Consider the following 25,750-nt stretch of genomic DNA (forward strand, 5'->3'; position numbering starts at 1 on the left):
TTTTCCGAATGTTGCTGAAGTAAAACAAGAACAAAAGACTGTGTTAAATTTTAAGCAGAGAATATGCATTGAATATAGAAGCAGAGAGCCCCCAAATCTGTAACTGTTTCCAACAAGCTGCAGGGAAGAGGGTTATTGAAAGACTAACACCCTGGCACCGAAAAGTCCATCTTCTGAGAGAAATGAATGCATCCGGAACAGGTATAGGATATGCAACACTCCTGCGCCCTGGGTAGCTTCTTGGAGAGAAGCCCCCATCTGTAGCACTTACCACACTGCTTTGGAAATAGACGGTGGTATACCCATATGGGACACTCTTCAGCAACATTAATCTTTAATGATGCCAAGACCCAGCGGTTGCATGGGGCTTGGAGTGAGAATGGGTTATCACAGCAAAGGGGCAAGAGGGAACTTTCAGGGGCCATGGAAACTCTCTTCTTGACTGGGGAGATCGTTACATCTTCATTTGTTAAAGCTCGTAGAACTGTTGAACTGAGGTGGTTAGTTCGATTGGTAAATTTTATCTCAACAGGGTCAACTTTAAAAGAAAGAAAGAAAAAAATTCAGTATGCGCTCTCCAGGAACGCAAAGTGGTGACAAGCAGGCGCGCACTGCGCGAGCTCATCTCCTGAAATCCTCCGCCTTTCCCCAGTTTATTAAGAAGGTAACAAACTCAGAAAGATTAAGTAATTCGGTGGAGCGCACACAGCACCGGGACGCCAGCGCTGGGATTTGAGCCCGGCCAACGTGACTTCGCAGCTCACATTTTTAACCCCGGGCGAATCTGGTTTGGTGCACAGTAAAGCCTGGATAAATGTATGTCTAATAAATGCTACCAGTTACAGATCCTTAATGCTCACAAAAGGTTCGCCCTGAGACTGAACCCTTCAAGCGCAAACCGCACAGTGCGGACGAGTAATCCACAGCTGGAGAGCTCAACGCGCATCAAAACCGCCGACTGAGCCTGAGCCTGTACGGCGAAGGGGTGGGGCTTCGACGCAGGGAGGTGGAGTCATCTTATCGCCTTTCTCGTAAGCTTGTACTTCTTCTCTTGCCGTAGTGCCTGAAACCGGAAGCTCTCCTTAAGCGTGCTCTGGATTTCCGGGCGAGAGCCGGCCGCTGGAGTACCATGTGCGGGCTGATGTGAAGACAGGTTACTCTGTACGCGCCTCCCGCAGTGAAGTTCCCAGTGAGCAGGAGCTGTAGGGCAGTAGACGTTATACCAGCGGAGGGGGAGGTGACCGCGGGTTTTCGAGTGTCGCGGAATCAGGGCTGAAAAAGCCGTAGCGCGGCCCCAAGAGCTTTAACTGTGGTGTCTGCACCTTGGAGTCCGAGAGTCACGGGGCAGGCGGTGAGTGTCCGGGACAGCGCTGAGTGCGAGGGAAGTTGCTTGTATGTGAGCCATTAGGGGCTTGTAGTTAAGCCACTCTGTAGTTTTTCCTGGAGACTTCTCACGGTGGCTTTGTGTCCTAGCCTGTGTTTTTAGGAGTCCGCCGGCGTGAGAGATGACGTCCCTAGCTCAGCAACTCCAGCGACTCGCCCTCCCTCAGAGTGACCGCAGCCTGTTATCGAGAGATGAAATTGCTTCTTTGTTGTTTGACCCCAAGGAAGCGGCCACCGTCGACAGGGACACCGCCTTCGCGATCGGTGAGTTACCCGTTTACGAAGAAAAGCTTTGAAGCATTTGTTTTGTAGATGTTGGTGTATCGTTTTTTCTTCGGACTCTCCCTCTTTCTTAGCAGTTTCTGACTTGTTGTGTAGGGGTAGAGAATAACAAATAGCTATGTGCTAGGTGCTTGAAATGTATGTAGGTAGCGGCTACCTGAATTTCACAGGTTGAAGAAACAAGGAGGTTGACTAATGGGTAAAGCGAAGAACCGCTGAAAAAAGTCTGGAGGCAGTGACTAGGTTCCAGGAGGAATCTCCTAAACCCTAGGAGGACTGGCCTAGTTACTGAGAAGTGTATGCTTGTTTTTAAAGGAGTGGCTTCTGCCCTGTAGAACTTTCCTTTTTTTAGGGAGGGAGATAGGATTTATTTTTTATGTTGAAAATTAGAAATCTGTGTTTGGGACTGTATTACAATTATACCTGCTAAAAGGATACAGAGATCTTGGGGGTAAGTTAAATTGTAGAGGGAGCTAAGATGAGTTTGCTTGCAAATCATTGTTAAATCAGCTGGCCTTTTCCTAGGATGCACTGGTCTGGAAGAGCTGCTGGGGATCGACCCTTCCTTTGAGCAGTTTGAGGCACCGTTGTTCAGCCAGCTAGCAAAAACGTTGGAGCGCAGCGTTCAGACCAAAGCAGTGAACAAGCAGTTGGATGAAAACATTTCATTATTCCTTATTCACTTGTCTCCTTACTTCCTACTGAAGCCAGCACAGAAGTGCCTGGAGTGGTTGATTCACAGGTAACAAATAAAATTACAGAAATAATTATGAGCAAACAGCTTTGATCTTTAAAAAAAAAAAAAGTATTGAGAGCACTTAAACAATTTAAAGCTGAGAAATTAGATATATTAAGAGATTATGTCTGTTGGGTAAGAGAAGCATGTCCCCGTTAAACTCACTTTTTTTGATAGAACTAGAACTCCTAGAGATCTTGAGTTAATAGGCCAACTTCAGGGGCACCTGCATGGCTCAGTTGTTGATTGTCTGCCTTCAGCTGGGGTCATGATCCCCGGATCCTGAGATTGAACCCTACATTAGGCTCCCTGCTCTACAGGGAGCCTGCTTCTCCCTCTCCTTGCTGCTCAGTCTGTTTGTGCTCTTTCTCACTAATAAAAAAAAAAGAAAATAGGCCAACTTCATTTGTTCTGAGGAGCTCATGTTACTTTGCTGTTACAAATTATTACTGCATATTTGGAGCAAAGGTGTTCTTGACTATTTTGTTGCTAAAATAACAAAACCAATGCTTGGAGAAGAGGAAACTAGTATTCTCTAAAATATTAGTATCCTCTAAAATACTAGTATCCTCTAAAATAATAGAAAAACAATAATAGTGTGTATTGAACATTTTTGTACTAGGTGCTGTGGTAAGCACTTTGCATGCATTCAGTGCTTAGAGCATTCCTATGGAAAGATAGTTGTACTGTCCCCATTTTACCAGATACAGAGTTGAGGTATAGTTAAGTTACCTATGTCACGTAACTAGTACGCTGAGACACAAAATTGTTTCCAGGGTTTAATCTTTTATCCTCTCTGGAAATTGTCTTGGTAAGTATACTCAGTTTATATTCCCACTTAATTTCCATCACATCACAGCTTAGACAGTTTTGTTTATTCTGCCATGTGTTATATGTTTTATTTGTGTGTTTGTTTATTGAATTCTGTTTATTTGACAGAGAGACAGCAAGAGAGGGAACACAAGTAGGGGGAAGCAGGCTTCTGTTGAGCAGGGAGTCAGGGCATGATCCCAGAAACCTGGGATCACAACTTGAGCCAAAGGCAGATGCTTAACAACTGAGCCACCCAGGTGCCCCGTGTAGTATGTTTTAAAAGTAGAAAGACCTGCTATGTTATTAATTGGTGACATGGGGATAAAGTTATTTCCCTTCTGGAAGCAGTGGAGTCATTGGGAAAACATAAGTTTAACTTGGGTCTTCTGATTATCAGAACATTAGAGTCATCAGGCAAAAAACGAGTCTGTAATATTTCCCTTTTTCTTCTAGTATTTAATCTCCCCTCTCCAATAGATCATTAGTGTAAAGAATACTTGTATTTGTGTAACTTATTTACTAAGCAAACATTAAGTTCGAAACAAGATGAGTAGGCCGCTTTGGTTATTGTTTTAAAATAAAGGTGTATGCAAAGATTGGGGCATGTTGTCCTACCTGAAGTAGAGAGAAGCTTCATGGAGAAAGTAGCTTTTTGGCTAGTAAGTTTAGAGTTTAGTTAGACATGAGGGATCACTTCACTGGGAGAATTAGAAAAAGCATTCTGAAAAAGATATTTGAGCTAGGTCTTCAAGGCTAGAAAGGATTTAATGTATCTGATGTAATTAATGAATCACTTACTATAGTAGAGGAGTCAGTACAAAGTTCTGTGAAGTTCAGGGACAAATTATGTATGGTTGTACTTTAACAAGTTTTTTTTTTTAATTCAAGGAAATTAATGTGATTTTCATCAGTCTCCTGGTTTTAGAATTCTGATAATTAGGGAAGCTGAGGAAGCTGCGGAAGGTGAACTTAATAGAGCATGAAAAGGAGCCAAGCTTTACTGTCTAGTTGACCAGTTGCTTTTCTGTTGGTTTGACCACAGTGATCACACGGTTTTATTAATTTAATAATAGGTTTAAAAAAAAAACCAAAGTGAATGGCATGTAAATTTTGGTATTGAATCTTAAAAATACTACTGCATAAGAGTTGACCAAATCCTGCAAAATAGTTATTATTTAATGCCCTTTATCTTATAGTTATGTGTTTGTTTTCACTGATATTTATTCTTAGTAGTTTTAATTCATTGATAAACAATTTGGACATGTAAGGAAATACATGCTTGTTGGTTTTGTATCAGTGTGACTTGTTTGCTTTTCTCCCCCCAGGTTCCATATCCATCTTTATAATCAGGATAGCCTCATTGCTTGTGTTCTACCATACCATGAGACAAGAATATTTGTACGGGTTATACAGCTCCTAAAAATTAATAATCCAAAACACAAGTGGTTTTGGTTGTCACCAGTTAAGGTATGATTATTGAATGACACATGTTTTACTGAATATTGAGTGTGGCAGTTCAGGCTAGGAGGAGGACAAATGGGGACAAAAGTAGACTAACTGTAGGACCATGGAAAAAGTTAACTTTAGGCATAATGTGAGGTCAGTGATCAGAAATACAGTTTAAGAGTTTGAATGTAAAGCACTTGAACTAAAGGATATTTAAGAAGAGAAAGCCAAGCATGATAAAGCTTTTATCACATTACTTCCTCTAATAACATGAAGACCATTTTTGCCCCTACTCTACACACAGAAAGTGAGGCTCTCTAAACACAGCTGTTTCAGGTATGCAAACCCCACTCACTATTAAAGTTCATTTTAGATTCTCCTTTCTTTGATTTATTCAATATTTATTAAGCACCCAGTACATGCCATGCATGATGCTAATAAGCAGTGGGAATTAAGTTTTCTGTGTTTGTCGTCTATTTCTGTTACTAGTCTTATTGTAAAGCAGAGAGAGCCTGTCAACATTGGCTGAAAAAAACGAATCTAACTAGGGGAGGTATTAAGAATCTGGAGAGTACAAGGGCGCCAGGGTGGCTCAGTGGGTTAAAGCCTCTGCCTTTGGCTCAGGTCGTCATCCCAGAGTCCTGGGATCGAGCCCTGCATTGGGCTCTCTGCTCAGCGGGGAGCCTGCTTCTACCTCTCTCTCTGCCTGCCTCTCTGTCTACTTGTGATCTGTCTGTCAAATAAATAAAATCTTTAAAAAAAAAAAAAAAAGAATCTGGAGAATACAGACTTAGGTAAATACATAATCAAAATGCAAAACATAAGTAGGCAGTATTCGCTGAGGGTCTGCACCCTTGCTGCTCACCTCCTGGATTTCTAAACTTTGTGCAGTTTTATATGTTAATCTCCTATCTACCACATGCTGTATGGAGAGACTATATATTTTGTATTTATGAACTGAACCAATAGGAAGTTGTTACTATGGTAGGTACTTTAAAATATAATAATTGTTGATAGATGTCCTTAACGATAGTTGGTTCTTTCTGTCTATAACAGCAACACGGAGTGCCCTTAGCTAGAGGAACTTTGATTACCCACTGCTACAAAGATCTTGGATTCATGGATTTCATTTGTAGTCTGGTGACAAAATCTGTGAAGGTGAGTAGTATCTTGTTTCATGACTGTATAGTTCCATTAAAAGATTGCTTGCTTGGAATGGGGAAAGCCTGCTAAGGCATTTCCTAATTACTGTACTTTGAAGAAGTTCCTTTGAAGTGAAAAAGCATGAGCAGTTCGATCAGTCTTGCATCACTAAAGGTGTTTTCCTACAAAAATTATTCTGTTTCCTGCCAAATTCTCTTTATAATGACTGTTTAAATAAAAAGATGGTCTAAAACTCAGGATTGTTCATTCTTGTCATATTTAATTAAACTGTTGCATTTGTGTATTTAATATTGTATGTGGTAAAAAGAAACATGTCAGCCTGAAGTAGTTGAGGAGAGTTGTAAATATTCTTACACTTTTATCTAATTGGGCTTCCACTTTTATATGTACTTTGTGTTTTTTTGTTCTAGGTGTTTGCTGAGTATCCTGGGAGTTCAGCTCAGTTGAGGGTGCTCTTAACTTTTTATGCTTCTACCATAGTGTCTGCTTTAGTGACTGCTGAGGACAAATTGGATAATATAGTTGCCAAGCTGTTTCCATACATCCAAAAGGTTGGCCTTGCTCATAAGTAAATTAGATTATTTTGTACTTGAAGGAATTTCCTGGCTTTTAAAACTTTCACTCGATGATAAATATTGTAAAATTGGTCATTGGTAAGATTTAATTTTTTGGTTAAAAAAAAAAATGACTTGTCTTAAAAACGTGACCAAAGTGGGATCTTAATAAGGGTTCCTTAAGAATTAATGTTGGCTATTTGGCCCTTCCGCTGTCTTCCAGATCTGGTTTTTTTTTTTTTAGCAGTCATGTTAATTCACTGGAAAAAGAATGGATTTAAAAATCTCATCAAGGCATAGACTCTTTTATTCTTTTTGCAATGACTGACTTGACTTATACTTTGCAGTGTTTCTTCATCTCAAGTGCCTTGTTGCCTATCACCCTTCTAGATCCCTCATGAATTTACTGCTTTCACTTCCTACTGGTGTCCCAAAATTATTATCTTTAATCAGACACTATTTTGTTTCTGAAATCTCCTTTACAGTGGTGGGTGTTTGCCTTTAGAAGAGGCTATTGGCTGGCCCCTGTTATCATAAATAGCGGATGTTTGAGTTGGGAGACCTTCTGAGATCCCTCCTTTCATCCAGGAGACTTATCTCTATGTGCTCAGGAAATGAGGTTGACTTCTGAAGTGTGGTTGACTCTCACTTTGTGTTAGATATTATTAATCTCTAATTTATGGCATTTTCAATTTGTCAAGGTAAAGTGACATTTTAAGTAGAATTCAGTGCTATAGTTTATAATTTTTCCTTATATCTTAACAAATATTTAGGGATTGAAATCATCTTTACCAGATTACAGAGCTGCCACGTATATGATAATATGTCAGATTTCTGTGAAAGTGACAATGGAAGACACCTTCGTTAATTCGTTGGCCTCACAGATCATCAAAACACTGACCAAAATTCCCTCTTTGATCAAGGATGGATTAGGTTGCTTGATAGTGCTCATGCAGAGACAGAAGCCAGAGAGCCTTGGAAAGAAGTATGTACAATTGAATTGAAAAATGATAGTAATTAAAGGAAAATGAAGTTATTTTGAATAATTCTTTCAACGATAAATTTTATACCTGGTTGTTTTTCTTTAAATTGCCGTGTATTTGACTTCTGAAGTTAACATGTACTTATTTCTCAAAGGCCATTTCCTCACTTGTGCAATGTTCCTGATCTCATTACAATACTTCATGGGATTTCTGAAATATATGACATCAGTCCTCTTCTGCGTTACATGCTTCCCCATCTGGTTGTCTCCATTGTTAATCATGTTACAGGTATGTGGTTTTACATTTTGTGTTGAGAAACTAAGATCTGATTCTAAGATTTGTGTCTAAGATCTGATTCTCTTAAAATAGGAATCACATTCATGTTATTATCTTTAAGCTATTTAAAGGTTCTAATTAATTGTTCGGTGTCATTTATTCTGTGTAATTTATTCTTATGTGAAAAACATTTGAGGTGGGGAGTAGGTTTGTTGAAGGGAGATCCTTATTCATTGAAGGATATACTCAGAATTATGTTTTGTTTTGTTTTTTAATGTGTGTTTTGTTTTTTACCTATCTGTATGTGAAGACGACTATGGAATTATTTTAAAATGATTAATGTATGTTGCCAAGTAAAACTTCCCTTTCTCATTTAGATATTTAATGAACTTCAGTGACTCATTTATACTCAGTTGCCAAAAAAGTTTTTCTCCTTTGAGTCTTTGACCATAGACCAAGAAAATCTCATACATAAAAATCCAAATTTTAAAAAAGTCTTTAAAGTAATTAAAAGTGATTATTTCCATTATTTGCTTTTTATCCTTCAATAAATACAGAAAGACAAGAAGAAATGCTTGGTCCTATTACCACTTAGGCTAAGAAAGACATACTAAGGAAGACATCTCTAAATTATGTCATCTGTTGAAAATTAAGTTTGCTTACCCAGATCTTGGTTTACATATGTTTTTCAGAAACATGACTAACATTGTATAAAAGCACATTTTTCCTATTTTGGTGGTGATAAGTAATATCCCAATCTTTGAAGGCAGGGCCAGCATCTGACTCAAAATACATCTATGGTCAGTCTGGAATATTAGATGACAGCTCTTGGTTCAGTAAGGTGTATCGAGATGATGATTGAGCTTGTTTTCAGAGCTAGTTTATTAAGACCTAGGCTTGGGTCCCTACTTCAGCCCCTTCTAATATGACCTGGAATGACTGTTTTTTAGACTTCTGTTTTAATAAGATAAGCATGAAAAACTTGTTAAAAATAAAGAGAATTTCGGGTAAAGCATAAGTGAAGGTAAAGTATACAAAAATATAAAAATATATAAATGGCTAAATAGGTAAAATACACTTGTATAAACAGGTAAAAAGCTGGTTTCAGATGAATACGGTTTAAAGTTATTCCTATAGGAGGGTTTTCTGCTGTAAATAAATTTAATAATGTAAGTGCTAAAAACTTTCCCAATCAATTTTAATTTATGTTGTATACTAAAGGAGAAGAAACTGAAGGGATGGATGGTCAAATCTACAGGAGACATTTAGAAGCTATACTTACAAATATATCACTGGAGAACAACTTAGACCATTTGTTGGCTAGGTAAGAAGGTATTATTTCTGACATGCTTTTGATTTGTATTTTTGTGGTTTTGTATACTTTTTAGAATTGGCTAGCCATTTTCCAGTATGTCTTTATGATGTGCTTCTAGATTTGTCAGTATCATGTCACTAATTAGAAGTACTTAGTGCAATAATTGTGGCACTAGAAGGAAAAAATAATTTCTCTCTAGTGCTCATATGTGATCATGGAAAGTTAATAGTTAAGCTAAATTTGGGTTATAGCTACATGTAACTAGTGGCTGTTCAGAGTTTCCTATTAATAAATGATCAAAGTGCCTAAAGCAGTACCTCACAGTTGGCATTTAGTAAATAACAATTAGAAACTTGATACTGAGGGTTGGTGTGAAGTGAGGGTTATTTCTTATTTATTTATTTATTTTTTAAAGATTGTATTCATTTATTTATCAGACAGAGATCACAGGTAGGCAGAGAGGCAGGTAGAGAGAGAGAGAGGGGAGGAAGCAGGCTCCCTGCAGAGGGGAGAGCCCGATATAGGGCTCGATCCCAGGACACTGGGATCATGACCTGAGCCGAAGGCAGAGGCTTTAACCCACTGAGCCACCCAGGCGCCCCTATTTCTTATTTTTTTGTAAAGATAGTTGTTTCCCATTTTCTTTTTTTACTTAAAGGGCAACTTGATATAAATGCAAAGAATGTAGTCATTGCATTCAGACATGGGCTTGAATCCTGCCTCCCTCATTTCCAGGAGAGTAGAGTAGTAAGTTCTGAAGGTCAGACTGCCTGGATCTGGTTTTGCTGTTGTGTAACATTGACCTGTCTGCTGGTGTGTGTCATTCGTGCTACTTGCTGACAGAGTTGTCTTGTGAATTTCATGATGGTATATATGGGAAGTACTGTGGAGAGTGTGGGTCCCTGGATCAAACTGGACTTGAAAACACACAGTAGGACTCACTAAGTGTTGGCCATGGTGCTTCTTCTCCTTCGATCTCAGGCAAATTACAAGAATTCTAAGCCCTGGTTTTTGTCTAAAGTAAGAATGACTTCTACCTTGTGGAAGTGTGGCAGATAATATTTCTAAAGCATCTAGAACATAATGAGTACTCAGTAAATAGCTCTCATGTCTGCTGGTACTTGTTTTGCAGCCTTCTTTTTGAAGAGTATATTTCATATAGTTCACAGGAAGAAATGGATCCTGATAAAGTATCTTTGCTTAACGAACAGTTTCTTCCACTTATCAGACTGCTAGAAAGCAAGTAAGTTGTGTGTTTGTGCCGTTCTCTAATGTGTGCCTCTTGATTTATAAAAAGATTCACAGGTCACATTGAAATAAAGTAAATGAATTCTAAAGAGGCTGTCCTTTTTGTTCCCCCTTGAGGAAGACAGGTGAGGGATTTAGGTATATTTGAAATTTGACTTTCATATAGGGAATAGGGGCTATGTGGAGACTATAGAGAGTCTAATTTTTTTTTACAGAGAGACTTTGTTGCAGTAGTCATAGTTACAGACTTGATTAACATCACCAGGTTTTACGTATACCGTTTTACGTATACATTTGTTAAAATTTTAAGTCTCAGTAATTTTTGAAGTTTTATTTATGTATTTTTATATGTATAAGGTGCATGTGGTCAGTGACTTTACCAAGAATAATTAACTCATTAATTTCTTCCCAGATATCCCAGAACATTAGATGTTGTACTAGAGGAACGCCTAAAAGAAATTACAGATCTAAAAAAACAAGAACTTTTTCATCAGTTTATCTCTCTTTCCACAAGTGGAGGAAAGTATCAGGTAAGTTTTTCTTCAGAGAAATTACTACAAATATGGATATATTTGTGTGGTTCTTTGAAGAGCTCTGGAAGGAAGTTTGCTACTTTATACCTTTCTTTGGAAAACTTTATGGACAGGTGAGATTTAATACAGTTTACCTAGTTCCCTGAAGTAAGGCCGTGAGGCAGGGGTTGAATCATTGGAAAAGGCACAGTAATTTAAATAACTGAAGGGATATGTGTTTCAGGGAGAGTATTGTTTGAAAATGTTACAGATGATCATCAGCAATCACTAAAAGGTAGCTTCACATAGTTTCCAGCATTTTCTTATTTTTGTTCCATACCTGTACTTTCCAGTGCAGTACCCACTAGCTGTATATGGCTATTTAAGTCATTTATTCAGAAAAAGGGAGGTAGATTTTAATTTCATGAGCATGTTAGAAATTTCCTGGTGAGTAACCCTGAATCTTTCTACTAGAAGTTAGGCAGTTCTTAAAATTAGCCTTGAAAATAAATATGAAGAAAAACTTGATTGTTTTGGTTTTTCTTTTCTAATAATTAGACTTTCATTTTTAATGGCATTTCATTCCCAAATCTTAGTGAAGTAAGTTGTCATAAATCTGTCACTGTTGCATCATTTAGATAAATTGCTTTCTGTCTTCAGTGACCAATTTTTTAAATTTTTATTTTCATTTAGGTGCTACTACAATGATTTATTTTAGGTACTTCTCAGTCTGGAGTCAGATCTACATAAAGAATGCAAAGTTACTTCATAGAATTGCTTCAGTAAATAAACCTACCCATAGACATGAGGGTACTCAAAGTCACAACATTAACAGTATACATTTTATTCATCCATTGTAACTTATACCCTGTTCTAGAGACAAAGATTTTACTTTATTTCGTGGTGTCTGAAGTTAGATGGTTGTTATCAAATGTGTTGGGCATTTTGGGATGGTTTTTTCTAGTTTTTATTCTTGATTAGATGCTGTTCAGATTTAATGGCGAAAATAATTTGGTGATTGTGATGAATCCTATAGTTTCTAGCAGATTCTGATACTTCCCTGATGCTCAGTCTGAATCATCCGCTTGCTCCTGTGAGACTTCTGGCCATTAATCATCTGAAAAATATGAAAACATCAGAGGTTTGTATCAGACAGCTTCATTTGTGGTATTTTTATCCTTATGGTGAACAGTGTCATTCTAGAATAAGAAATTGAAGTTACCAACTATAATTAATATTGTGTAATTACAGATATAAGATTAATAAAGCAGAGGAGAGTGTACAGGACAAAGATTTAGGACCATACATACCAGCAGGCAGCACTTTTAACTTGTGTATGCTCTAATAACAATTGTCTTCACATGTTTCCACATTGCAGATTATTATTTAGCTTAGTGTTTTTCAGACTAGAATTTCTAGATTATTTACAGAGGCTCACAAATTATCTGAGAATGTTTTAGTTTTGAAATTTGACTTTGATAGTCTCAAGTTCAACATGAGTATATTTGGGGACATGGGAATGAGACTTTTGGGATACCGTTCATGATCTCAATACCTGCAGTTGTATTTGTGTTTCACATTTTGGTGGCTGCGAGAAGCAAGTACAAAGGCTGACTTAATTTGTAAATAATGTCTTTATACCAAAATGGTATTTTAGAAGACTTTGTAATGATTCAAATGAAGCAGTATTTTTCATTCTTAAGCCATTCAAACAATACCTTCACGATTTTTTGTTTGTTTGCTTACTGTTGATACTATGTTTTTAAAATTTTTCTCCTACTTAAATGGACTCATTTTTACATAGCCATCAAATCATGGGTTTGAAGAGCTAATTGGTATAGATATTTTGCTGTAGTTACTATAATTGAAATGGGAGTGTTCATTGCTGTGATATCTGAAATCCTCTTGTATATGTACTACTATTAGCATATTTGGAAAATTTCTGGAATAAAAAAAGTGGTTCTAGAGTTGTTTCCCCATGGCATGTAGTACTACAAACATGCTGAACTCAAACTAGTGTCATGGTTGGTAGATCCAGATTCATGTCACAAGTAGAATTTAATTTCAGCTAATCATAATTACCCTAATAAATACATTTCAGTTTGAGTTTTATTGGCTTTATAGGGTTTTTAAATATTGGACTTCAAATTTTTTGTTTTATATTTTTGATATATTTATATTTTTGAGTTATTTAATTTTAAAATGATCTGTAAATAATAAAGTGTTAGGATCTGTCAGAATGTTTCTTTAAAAATGTTTGTAGTATTCAGATTTATAATCTATTGATTCTGATTCATTTCTGATCTGGCATAAGATTATGTTTCACAAACTGCTGATAAGTATGTGCTATTGATTTTTTGATTTTTTTAATTAAACTACTGAATTCTGGTCTTTGTTTTGATGAGAAGATTCCAGTGTCTAGAATGAAAAAGGGATTCCTGGAAGCTCCTAATACTCCTACAGCTGTTCTCAGCCTTCTTTTACTCTTAATCCCTACCTCCCCTGTCCTTTTCTGCATCTGGTTAGATTTTCAGTAAAAGGCACTGTATACATCTGCCTTTTAGGTTCAATATTGTCATTACAGTTACTGTCTTTCTCTGCATGCTTTGATTTCACTTTTCCTTCTCCGTCAGTGACAGAACATAGATCCTATTATAGAATTTCAAATTGGGATATTTGGCTACTTGTTAGCTCTAGAGAAAATTTTGGTGACATTTGGTACATGAGATTTGAGCTTCAGTTTTATGAGTTCTAGGGATTTGGGTTTTATCTCCCAACAGAGAGCCCTGTTACTTTTTTATAGCATTATAAAAAATGCCACCTACAGGTAGGGATATATTTAGGTTGGCTTGTAGTCTTAGTTTCCCATTACTTTGAATGATTATATGCTTTATTTTCTTTTGTTAAGAAAAATAAAATCTTGGGGCGTCTGGGTGGCTCAGTGGTTTAAAGCCTCTGCTTTCAGCTCAGGTCATGATCCCAGAGTCCTGGGATCAAGTCCCACATCGGGCTCTCTCCTTGGTGGGGAGCCTGCTTCACTTCCTCTCTCTCTGCCTGCCTCTGCCTACTTGTGATCTCTCTCTGTCAAATAAATAAAATATCTTTGAAAAAAAAAAAAAAAAAACTTAAAAAAAAAATAAAAAAATAAAAAAAATAAAATCTCTTTTGACAGACTGGCAACTGGCTTTTCAGCAGATGTCCTTATCCTTGTAAAAATCTTGATAATAATAGCTAACTTTTAACAGTACTTACATTGTGTAAGGCCTTGTTCTATGCACTGACAGGTATTATTTCATTTTGTGGCAGTTCTTTGAGATAGGTGCTATTATTAGCTGTCTTTGATAGACAAGAACAGTGAGACCTGGAAAGGTTAAGTAACTTGCTACAGGTCACACAATTGGTAAGTGGTCGAGCTAAGATTTAAACCAGACGTTCTGGTTCTTTAGTCTATGTACTCTCAATATCCGGGCTCTTGTGTAGCAAGATGAACTTCTTCTTTTTTTTTTTTTTTAAGATTTTATTTATTTGACAGATAGAGATCACAAGTAGGCAGACAGGCAGGCAGAGAGAGAGGAGGAAGCAGGGTCCCGCTGAGCAGAGAGCCCGATGTGGGGCTCGATCCTAGAACCCTGAGATCACGACCCGAGCCGAAGGCAGAGGCCCAAACCACTGAGCCACCCATGTGCCCCATAGCAAGATGAACTTCTTAATGCAAAACTTATGTTTGGATTATACATATTCTATGGTATTTTCAGTAGAAACTGGGAAAAGTTTTTACCAAATAATTACTCATCTAAAAAGACCCTTTAGAGATTATCGAGTTCAGTGCAAGTATGCTGAGTGTTTGAGTTTGTCTAGGGTAGAGCCTGTATTTCTTGACTGATAATGAGTGCTTTTCATAAAACTAAGCTTTCTTTTTAGTGTAAACTCTTAGGAGGTTTTAGCAATAACCAAATTTAAATATTTTTTCTCTTGCTTAGGAGAGTGTTGATGAGTCTTTCATAAAAGAAGCTGTTTTAACCCGATTAGGTGATGATAGCATAGATGTTGTTTTGTCAGCTATAAATGCATTTAAGGTGAGTGAATTTGTTTGTTGAAATACACAGTTTGTAAATATTTTTTTCATTCCCAGGTGATTCTCTGCTCTAGGCAGGAACATATTTGGAAATTATTCCTTCATTGGGAATTTGTTCTCCTGAGAACACAGACTTAAGCCTGATTAAGGAAAGCTCATGGGAAAAACTAGACTGCAGAGTTTTATGTATATGGAAGTTCTTCAAGAAGGAAATGTGCTTTGTGAATTTTTATCAGTAGTAAATTCCTTGGGATCATGGAAGATTCTCTCATAAATGCCACTTTTGAGAAACTGTTCTCATAAAGCTTTGAAATTATATGACGACTGTTGGGAGATAAATTCTTTATAATTCATTATTTTTTTAAAGTTCATTTAACAAGTACCATGTGTATCTGAAGCAAGTGAAAATTTACTTATGTATGTTTCTTCCCCTTTAGATTTTCAAACAATATTTTAGTTCAGAAGTGACCGTTTCAAATCTTCTCAGCCTCTTTCGAAGAGCAGAACTTTCAAAAAATAGGGAATGGTATGTATTCATTTCTTCTCATACTGTTTTGAAGTGACAGAATTCTATGTCCGTTTCAGTTCTGTTTTCTTTCTTTACATTTTTGCATCTGATAATTTAGTTACATGGCCCTTTGGTCATGGTAGTGGAATGGATAATAATGTAACTTGTGCATCATAAAAAGAAAGAGGGTTTGTGGGGGTTCTCTATGTTTGAAATTTTCCTTAATAAATTTTCTTAATAAAAATTTTCCTAATAAAATGGAAAGATTACATAATGAGTGACATAAATGGTGAAATCTGAGAAGTAGGGTAGGAAGTAGTTTAATTTTCTGCTTTATATAATTCTATTTGATTGTTTTTATAAGGATAGTATATTACTTTATAATTAAAAGTAAACATATTAAAATAAGCTCAGAGGCACATGGTCACCTGTAGTGTTTGATGTACTCTAGTTACTTCATTTTTTGCATCTAAGCTTTTTGCATCGAAAAAAATGACCTAAGCTCCTGGGGGGAGGAGAGCATGTCTTACAGATTTTTGTATCTGTCATATTTAGTTCTTAACACATAGTATGTGTTTTTATTTTTTTTTTAACTTAGGAGTGAATCCTTCATGTCTAGTGGAGTTGAGATATGTTGTGAGATACATGTTTTATGTTACAGTCAACCTAGTGATTTCTCAAAAAAAAAAAAAAAAAGTTAACAATTACTGTCCCAAATAGCTCCCTGTTAGCATGGATTTTGAGTGATTGTCTGGGGTCTCTCCGAATAACGTGTTTGGTGAGATCAGGATAGTGTCAGTTGAGCAGAACAATATAATAATTTTTTTTGCTGAATTTAAGTTTCTAATGGGTCCCTTAGCCAAATGTGTTTGTGTTTCAGGTACAAAGTACTTGAGGTAGCAGCAGACATACTAATTAAGGAAGAGATACTGAGTGAAAACGATCAATTGTCAAATCAAGTGATGGTGCATCTGCTGCCATTTATGATTATTGTCAATGATGATATGGAATCTGCTGATACGAAGATTGCCATATATTTATCGAAATCCGGAATTTGCTCTCTGCACCCTGTATTAAGAGGCTGGAAAGAAGGTAAAAAATTTGGTTGCCTTTGGGTGTGGGGGCGGAACCAGCAACACTTTAAATACTTTAAAAAGAGGGGCGTCTGAGTGGATCAGTGGGTTAAGCCTCTGCCTTCAGTTCAGGTCATGATCTCAGGGTACTGGGATCGAATTCCACATCTGGTTTTCTGCTCAGCAGGGAGCCAACTTTCCTTCTCTCTCTATCTGCTGCTCTGCCTCCTTGTGATCGCTGTCTCTGTCAAATAAATAAAATCTTTAAAAAAATAAATAAATACTTTAAAAAGAAAAGTACAATTAAAAGTTGGCTCTAATCATTATTTGAAATCATGTTTGCTATGGTCTGTGTCAGCAAGATTTTTAAAAATTTTTGCCAAGGTCAGAAACCTACGGTTGACTCTTGAACAGCATAGGGTTGAATGGCATGTGGATTCACTTAAATGCAGGTATTTTTTGATAAATACAATACTCTAGGGGCACCACGGTGGCTCAGTGAGTTAAAGCCTCTGCCTTTAGCTCAGGTCATGGTCCCAGGATCCTCGGATCGAGCCCCACGTCAGGCTCTCTGCTCAGCAGGGAGCCTGCTTCCTCCTCTCTCTCTGCCTGCCTCTCTGCCTACTTATGATCTCTGTCTGTCAAATGAATAAATAAAATCTTTATAAAAAAATACAATACTCTAAATACATTTTCTTTTCTTTATGATTATTTAAACACTACTTTTTTTTCTCTAGATTACAATTTTGTAAGAATACAGTATAGCACACTTACAACATTAAAGGTGTGTTAACTGTTATTTGAAGGCTTCTAGTCTGTAGTAGGCTATTAGTAGTTAAGTTTTTGAGGATATATGCAGATTTTCTCTTGTGTTAGGGAGGGGCATTGGCAACCCCATTCCCCATGTTTTTCAATAGTCAACGACAATAAAAATAAAGCTGACCCAGAGATAGATTCAGAATTGGATAAAAGGAAAAATACAGAGCAAACCTTCATAGGAAAATTGAAACTTTTGCCTAAATTTCTTACTCTACAGAATTCATGAGGTGAGTATTGGTGATACAAGTGTCCTCTGTGTTCATTTTTTCTTTTTAACAGCTCTTGAAAATGTGATTAAAAGCACAGAGTCAGGAAAACTAATTGGTGTAACAAATCAGAAGATGATTGCATTATTGGCTGACAATATAAGTTCAGGGGATCCTTCTTCAATGTTAAAGATGGTATGTATGCTGTCAAAGACCACCCCTGGACTTCCTAAAATTCTATTAGATTCTCAGTGTTTGGTTTACTAGATTTTTAAAAATAAGTTTTACATTTTTGACTACTTTGTTATGCTTTAAACATGTATAGTTTTACATAGTATGATCCGCAGAGTATTTGAAATCTTCTACATTTTATATAATTTTTTTGTGGTTTTACATTGGACTATAAGAATAGTGTATCTTTTTTGCTTTCTTGTTTCCTGTCATTTAAAATATAAAGTCATATATTTTTTTAAATAACAATCTCTAAAAGGATTTTTTTTCTCTTTTGCTTTAGTAAATAAACCTATGTCAAGGTTTTAGGAGTATAATTTTAAAGCCCTTTATCCAGTTGCCAGATGCAATTATGTTCATTATAATTCTGAGATTATTTAATTTTATTATTACTTTAGAAATCAGTGAAGAGCTATGAGTAATGGAGTATGTTTATTTTTCAAGGTGGAAGATTTAATAAGCATTGGGGAAAAGGAGTGCTTTAGCCTGAAGCAAAAAGTGACTTTTCACGTGATCATGGCTGTGCTTGTTTCTTGCTGTTCATCTTTAAAAGAAACTCACTTCCCCTTTGCGATCAGAGTCTTCAGTTTATTGCAGAAAAAAATAAAGAAGCTTGAGAGTGTGATTACTGCGGTGGTAAGGAGTGCACAGTTTTTGGAACATTGAGTAAAGTGGCAGCCTGGCTTACTAATCACAGCAGCACTGAAAATTGGGGGCTGAAATGCTAAATCTTTGGATACGAGGGGTGAATGTGAAGCAGCCTTGGGCAGCAATAGGTAGAAAGTTAGAGAATTTAATTGAATTATAGAATTTCAGGGTTGTGATGTTCTGTACCTGATAGTTGACTCTTCCCTGTATTATCTTTATTAATTACTGGAGTTATACTTAAATACACTATGTGATGAAGAATTCACTAGGCATGTTACTGCTTTAACAAAATATTTACTTTATTCTGTTATTTACTAAGAATTGACTTTTTTTTTAAAAAAGATTTTATTTATTTATTTGATGGACAGAGATCACAAGTAGGCACACAGGCAGGCAGAGAGAGAGGGCGAAGCAGGCTCTCTGCTGAGCAAAGAGCCCGACGCGGGGCTCAATCCCAGGACCCTGAGATCATGACCTGAGCTGAAGGCTGAGGCTTAACCCACTGAGCCACCCAGGCACCCCACGAATTCAAATTTTTAAAACAATTTGAGAGATACACTTGAGAGGGGTGTGAAGGGAGAGGGAGAGGGAAAGAATCTCAAGCAGACTCCCCAGAGAGCACAGAGCCCTACATACCATGGTCGTACAATCCTGAAGTCATGACCTGAGCCGAAACCAAGAGTCAGACGTTTAACTGAGCCACCCAGGTGCCCCAGGAGTTGATCTTTTGTATTATTTTAATATTACATCAGATTTGGATCTCCCCAGCTTATAATCTTTGACAGTATTGGCTAAAGAGCATGTTTCAGTTGTTTGTATATTTACCTAGTATCACATCTTGAGGTAATAAGATGATTTCTTTTAATATTTTTAATAGTATTTTGTTTTTATTTGTCTTCCAACAATCAGAGGGCTTTTCATATTAGGGTTTGCTGAAACGAATCACATCTTTCTTACATTTACACATACCCTGAGGGTTTTACAAGTTCTAGCCATAGTCATTGTTACCTAAAATTATGTAAACTTGAAAAGCACGAATTTTTCAGAGTTCCTGGGTGGCTCATTCAGTCAAGCATCTGGCTCTTGGTTTTGTCTCAGGTTACGGATCTCAGGTCATGGGATTGAGCCCCACCTCAGCTTCTATTCTCAGTGCGGAGTCTGCTTAGATTCTGTCAGTCTCCCTCTTGTTCACATGTGCTCTCTTTCTCTCTCACTCTCAAATACATGAATGAAAATCGTAGAAAAAATTATAGAAGAGTGGTGGATTTTTATATTATAAAAAGTAGCCCAGATAAGCCCTTCTTAATTTCTTTCTTTTGTAGAATGTAATAACCTGAATGGTATTTGCCCTTGGTATTAAAAGTATGGACAAATGGATTGTTTTTTTATATGTGCAGATAACATGCTGTTTTATATTTAGTACTCTTTATAGGAGTCCTGAGTCTTTCTGGCGGCAACAGCACACTGAGCCAATGAAATCCCTCATTAGAGACATTTTCTCAAAAGTCTGGCTTTGGGTTATTTTCCTTCTAAGTTACTACTTTGCAGTCTTCTGTACAGGGTCTTGTTTATCATTTTTCTTCATGTTTTCTCATGCTGCTTTTTAGTATCTGCTGTATAATTTTTAAGCACCCTCAGATTTTGCTACTTGTGTAGATCTATTTGCACCCCATTAGAAGTATGTGACATGAGAAAGCTCCCTTTAAGGGTCTCCTGGAAATCCAATTCTTTTCTCTATAGAAATGTGCCATTTAATAAATACAATTTCTATGGATAAAATTTATTTTTAGATATGTGTTCAAGGAAATATAGATAAAATGAAACTGTGGATAACTTAATCTTTTTGTTGTGAATAGTGGTAGTTAAACCTCCTTACAAATTTGGATAAAGCTGTTAATCCTGTCCTCAAATGCTCATAGAGACGAAATTTTGCATATTACTCAATCATATATCATTGCAGTTCCCCTGTGTATAATCCATGTTCAAAACTCCTTCATATTTATGCTCTTTGTTTCCTTTACTATTTCAGGAAATCCCTTCCGAATGGCATTTTGAGCTGATGATGGACAGAGAGATACCAGTGGAACTATGGGCCCATTACATAAAGCAGCTCAATTTGGCCCAGCGTGTTGCCCTGGAGGACTCTGTTTTACTCATATTTGCACTGAAAAATTTTATTCATGCACTGAAGGGTCCTAAATCTTTTCCTAAAGGTAGGACAAAGTGTGACTTTTGAATGTGATACTCAAGAAAACAATTATTTTCTCCACAACTATTCTTTGTTTTGAGTGAAAAGTTCCCAGCACGTATTCACATAAGTTTATTCATCATTTCTCTCTCTCTTCATGTCCATGTAGATGATATATGGTGGAATCCCGAGCAGCTGAAAGAAGATAGCAGAGCCTATCTGCGCTTGCTTATTGGGCTCTTTGAGATGATACTCAGTGGTACAGATGCCACTCATTTTAGGGTTCTGATGAAACTTTTCATAAAGGTACTAGGCTCATCTTTTTCAGGCATACTCTTCCCTTTCAGAAGATAGAGCATTTATGACAGTTTTTTAATGAAAATGAAAGTAGATTTTTGAACAGTGCAGAGTATGGGGTAATATACACGGGCCCTGTGAGGTAGTGATATCATTATGACACCAGTCCATAGGCCAGAGACAAACATTGCTGCATGCCTAGTAGTGTGTTAGGCCTGTCATGTACTTACTAATCACAATTCATTACCAGTGAGAAACTGCTGTTCAATGGGGTAAGTTAGCTTGTGCAACTCAGTTAAGAAATTTCATGGACCTCCATGTTGCTAGGTCCAGCAGTTAAGTCTCTGTTCTTGTCTTACCCCTTTCAGCAGCATTTGGCACCACTGGTGACACTTACTCCATCTTGAAATTCTTTCTTAACAAGGCTTCTCCCTCATCACGAGTCTTGGTTTTCTGCTTATTTTCACATGTTGTTACTATTGTCCAGTGTGTTCAGAGGCAAAGTTATAGCAAGTCCTTTGGATTCATTTCCATACTTCTCGTTGGTTAAAATAATTATGGAAAATTTTAAGTCTTGGGACAGGGCTTTGTTGTCATTACAACAAAGTGTTTTCTGTAATTGTACACTAGTGTAAAGAGGATTTGGAACCAACTAAATGTGAGTAAAAATTAAACTTCACTGTCGTTTATTTAATTTAGGTGCATCTAGAAGATATTTTTCAGTTATTCAAGTTCTTCTCTGTTTTATGGACATACGGGTCTAGCCTTTCAAATCCACTTAATTGCAGCGTGAAAGCAGCATTGCAGACTCAAGCTCTTTATATAGGTTGTGAGATGCTCTCTGCTCAGAAGGCACAGGATAAACATCAGCTGGCATCTGTATCTTCTCCAGGTATCATGAGTAGCGTGTTGTGTTCTGTCATGATCAGCTTTAATGCTTTCTCTATAGGTAGTTTATGTGGGTTATAGTTGGGAGGATTTTTTTTTTAACTTTTTTTTCTGAAGAGTACTCACAGTGTGTGCACTCTGTCTGCTCTTTACGTGTATGTATAAGTTAGGTGTATACATATAAATTCTTGTGTATAAACTGTATATACGTATATATAAATTATTATTTTTTTTAGATTTTACTTATTTGAGAAAGAGGGCATGCACACCAGCAGATGGGGAGGAGCAGAGGAAAGGGAGCCCGACATGGGGATCGATCCCAGGACCCTGAGATCATGACCTGAGCTGAAGGCAGACACTTTATATATCCCATATATAAACTACTTTTAATCACCAAAATGGGTTGTTAATATCCAGCTATTCATGTTCTGCATTTCATCAGTGAAGGGTTTCATGGAGAAGCCATGCCATTTAATACAGTTCTGTATTCATCTGACTACTTAGAAAATGGGTCTCCAGACAACCTTTCTGAATTTGTCTCTTTTATCATGTGTAACTCATTTTCAGGTTGGGCACTCACTACTAAAACACCCCCAAGTTTAAGTTTATTAAGTTTATTTTTTGATAAAATGAAATTTGCAAATTTCATGAAGTTGATGAATGTGATACTGGAAAATAGGTACTTTAAAGCTACTGACCAAAAAAATTTTTTAAAAAGCTACTGACAAATGAGAGGATCTGGCAGAATTAGACCCTGTAGCGATTAAAGATGAGAGAATTGATAAGGATGGTGCATATGATTGATACTTCAGACTGGAATGATTTTAATGTCAAAGGAATAAGAGTGGCCTTTGGGAAATTTGAGGGTATTCTAGATTTTTTTTTGTTAATTCTAAAATTGCCTTTTTTTTTTTTTTTTAAAGATCTATTTATTTGACAGAGAGAGAGACAGTGAGAGAGGGAACACAAGCTGGGGGAGTGGGAGAGGGAGAAGCAGACTTCCCACAGAACAGGGAGCCCAATGTGGGGCTTGATCCCAGAACCCCAGGATCACGACCCAAGCAGAAGGCAGATGCTTAACGACTAAGCCACCCAGGCACCCCCTAAAATTGCTTTTTATAAATGTTTTGTGAAAGTAAAGTGAATGATCATATGTTTTTCCCAAAATCATTTCTGTTTATCTTTCATTAGCTCTGTGAAAGAGCACTTAATTACAATTGTAACCAAGATTTTGTTAAATACAAGGTAATTTACATACATAGATTTCGAGTTTTACTTATAAAATAAAATCCCATGAATATAATTTCTTTACCATTCACTGTAAAATTGCCTTCCCTTTTTTTAGGTAGACTTACTTTAAGGGTTTTTTTTTCCAGTTTTTTTTTTCTACCTTAGATGAGAAGACCCTCCTGTACATTTTTTAAACTCTTTATTAAATTTATTTTAAACTTTTTATTAAATTCTTTATTAAGTATTATATTACAAGTATTCTATAGTAGTACTTTATATAAGAATTTATTTTCAAATGTCTGCAAATTATTCCATTGTATGGAAGTAGCATGATTTATTAAAATGGATATTTTTGTTAAATTTGGGAGTTTTCATAAAGGTATGTGTATTTTATTTAGAGGTCATAACTATTTGGATTTCCTAATTATGAAATGTCTGTTATCTTTTGGTATCAAAGGCAGTAGTTTCTGAGGAATGGATATCTCCAGGACCCAAAGACTTAACTTGTCCCCAGTTTTGCTGCAAGATAGGCTCCCTGTCTACCCCTGACTTGTCATCTGTCATTTTCCTTCTTCCTAAAGTACTTTTGCATTTATGCTGCTAGAAATGTCACAGTACTCCACTGAAAACAGGAGAGATGCACCTTGTTCTACTGGGAAGCTCAAGGACTGCACACTATAGAGTCCCAGGGGGCCTAAAGTGGAAGGTCATTTAGCCATTGCACCTGTCCTCCGTGCTCTCCTCTTTGAGTACACAGTGAGCTTCTATGCGTACCTTGTCTGTGAGGAGTCCAGGAAGTGTTGGCTGATACTTCTTTTAATCTGTTTACAAAAAACTTTGTCTTTCAAAAGAAAAAGGTATTGGCATATTAATATAGTATGCTGTTATTTGAATTAAGTCTTTGTCAGTGGCTTGGGAATCTAACCACCATTTATTGCTTTCTCTCCAGATACTCAGTTCAAAATTTGCTTACATACAGCAAATTTTGTTAGATGAATAAATATTTAATCTCATTTGTAATAAGATGTAGATGTAGACAATGTAGTACATTCATTTATATATTTAAAACCAAAGCTCAGTATTTTTTTTCAACTTCTGTGTAAAATAACTATTTTAAATCTAAGTAAGATGATTTGGGAGAATGAAGTCACAGAGATTTTAAATGGAAGAACATTCCTAAAACCTGATTGTTTAAGGTACTTTTTGCCTACCTTGAGTTCCAGTAAATGTTACTGGAACATGGTAACTGTAGTATTTTCTTCTTTGAATTCATTTTTGAATGATACAGGGAATTTTAGCAAATAGTATCTTGACCTGATGCTGCCCCTTGCATGAATTCAGCTTTCGAACTGTTTGTTTCTGACTTTATGAGTTAACATTACAGAGACCAGGAAAGATTTCCAGCTTTCAGTTTACCTTCTCAGGTTCAAAAGTTTGTTGAGCTGTTTCTTAGCATTCCAGAAATGGAATATATGGAATGGATCGTTACTATCAAAATAAAAGTTGGCACAACTCGCCTCAGTAGATAGCACAGAATAAAGCTTAAATAACTAATTACCATAAAAGGATTTTAGGTATCCTTTTCTCCCAAAGACATTTTTTCAAAAAACCCTCAATCCAATTGAGCTTACAGATACTCTACCAGATTTTTGAAGCAGGTTTTCCAGTGCTGTTGAACTGAGCAGGGCATAGAATGAAGAAAAGCTTCCAGATGCTTTGTCTAAAACAAGTGTAACATTGAAAATTGACAGTTCTTCCAAACAAAAAGAAAGCAATAGGCATGTTTCTTTGAATAATAATGCAAATTTCTAAAGTATTTGCAAATTGAGTCCAGTATATTTTTAAAAAGCACGTATTTACCCTAATAGAGTTAATTCCAATAATACGAAATTGGTTCAAAATTACGAACTCTTAATATAATTAGCCATATCAATTTGAAAGGAGAAAACCCATATCATTTTCCAAAAAAACTGAAAAGGCATTAGATAAAAATCAGTAATTCTAATTAAGTGGCAGCAAAATAAGAGTGAGTAATAAAAATACTTCTCAAATCAAAAGCTAGCATTCTTAACTGCAGAGTTAAAAGCATTCCTTCTAAATTCCTTACATTACTGGGCTTGGTTCTAGAAGTAGTAGTTGGCAACAGTAGCTCTTTCAGATACTGACGGAATGTATGAATAATAAAGCTCTAGAATTTTTAGGTGGATTATTAAATGGGACATCTGGCTAGCCATTTGGAGACATTAAAAGTTTGACTCCAATCTTATTCCTTAGACAGAAATTTCATGTGAACTAAAGATTTCACATTAAAAAAACAACACACAACTTAGCTCTAGTGGTAGAAGAGAACATGTGGTACATGTGGCCTCTCTCAGAATATGAAGATAGACACTTGAACAACTGACTCAGTGCGGGGAGGGCCTCTCTAAGCAATGTATAAAACTAGAAGAAAAATTAGACTAATTTCTGCCACTAAGGACAAAATATTTGCAAAGCCTGATACACAATGGGTAGTTTATCTGCGTACTTGCAAGGATGTATGTAAAGAGATATTTGTGTTAGCAGTTACAGTGCTGAGAGATAAGGAACAGCTTATCAGCAAGGTACTGGTTTAAAAAATATAGAAAATAGAATGGAGAACCATACAGTTTTAAAGAATGATTTAATTTAGATACACACACTTAGGTAGAAAGCACTTCAAAATAAATTGAGATGTAATCATTCTGTGTGTGTGTGTGTACATTGTGTGCTCTGCCCTCATTTGTATGTTTTCAAAAGGATGTAGTAGCATATAGCTAATAACATTTTGCTAGAATAGTAAACAGTGAATGGTCTTCAGAGAATTTCAGTGAGGAGGAAAACTTCGACATACCCT

General features: G+C 36.5%; 1 protein-coding gene and 1 long non-coding RNA gene across 2 annotated transcripts in view; one reads left to right on the plus strand and one right to left on the minus strand.

Moving 5' to 3' along the window:
• The first annotated feature begins 531 nt into the window (after nt 1-531).
• Nucleotides 532-25,750, plus strand: part of HEATR1 (HEAT repeat containing 1) — a 49,610-nt gene continuing 24,391 nt past the window's right edge. Inside the window, exons 1-21 of the mRNA XM_082720843.1 lie at nt 532-664; nt 1,061-1,189; nt 1,474-1,647; nt 2,191-2,407; nt 4,540-4,681; nt 5,717-5,818; nt 6,235-6,375; nt 7,152-7,363; nt 7,516-7,649; nt 8,859-8,961; nt 10,085-10,195; nt 10,613-10,730; nt 11,749-11,853; nt 14,693-14,788; nt 15,225-15,313; nt 16,176-16,387; nt 17,467-17,588; nt 18,069-18,260; nt 20,302-20,485; nt 20,630-20,766; nt 21,457-21,649. Of these exons, the coding sequence (XP_082576969.1) occupies nt 1,506-1,647; nt 2,191-2,407; nt 4,540-4,681; nt 5,717-5,818; nt 6,235-6,375; nt 7,152-7,363; nt 7,516-7,649; nt 8,859-8,961; nt 10,085-10,195; nt 10,613-10,730; nt 11,749-11,853; nt 14,693-14,788; nt 15,225-15,313; nt 16,176-16,387; nt 17,467-17,588; nt 18,069-18,260; nt 20,302-20,485; nt 20,630-20,766; nt 21,457-21,649 (2,752 nt within the window). The 5' untranslated portion in view covers nt 532-664; nt 1,061-1,189; nt 1,474-1,505. The remainder of the gene's footprint in view (nt 665-1,060; nt 1,190-1,473; nt 1,648-2,190; nt 2,408-4,539; nt 4,682-5,716; nt 5,819-6,234; nt 6,376-7,151; nt 7,364-7,515; nt 7,650-8,858; nt 8,962-10,084; nt 10,196-10,612; nt 10,731-11,748; nt 11,854-14,692; nt 14,789-15,224; nt 15,314-16,175; nt 16,388-17,466; nt 17,589-18,068; nt 18,261-20,301; nt 20,486-20,629; nt 20,767-21,456; nt 21,650-25,750) is intronic.
• LOC309859780 lies at nt 11,376-25,608 on the minus strand. The gene is made up of 2 exons (XR_014308898.1): nt 24,518-25,608; nt 11,376-11,829 (listed from the first exon to the last, which is right to left on the minus strand). It is a non-coding gene; the product is annotated as an uncharacterized lncRNA (long non-coding RNA).

This window comes from Mustela nivalis (genome assembly GCF_964662115.1).
Source record: "Mustela nivalis genome assembly, chromosome: 2".
Taxonomy (NCBI): domain Eukaryota; kingdom Metazoa; phylum Chordata; class Mammalia; order Carnivora; family Mustelidae; genus Mustela; species Mustela nivalis.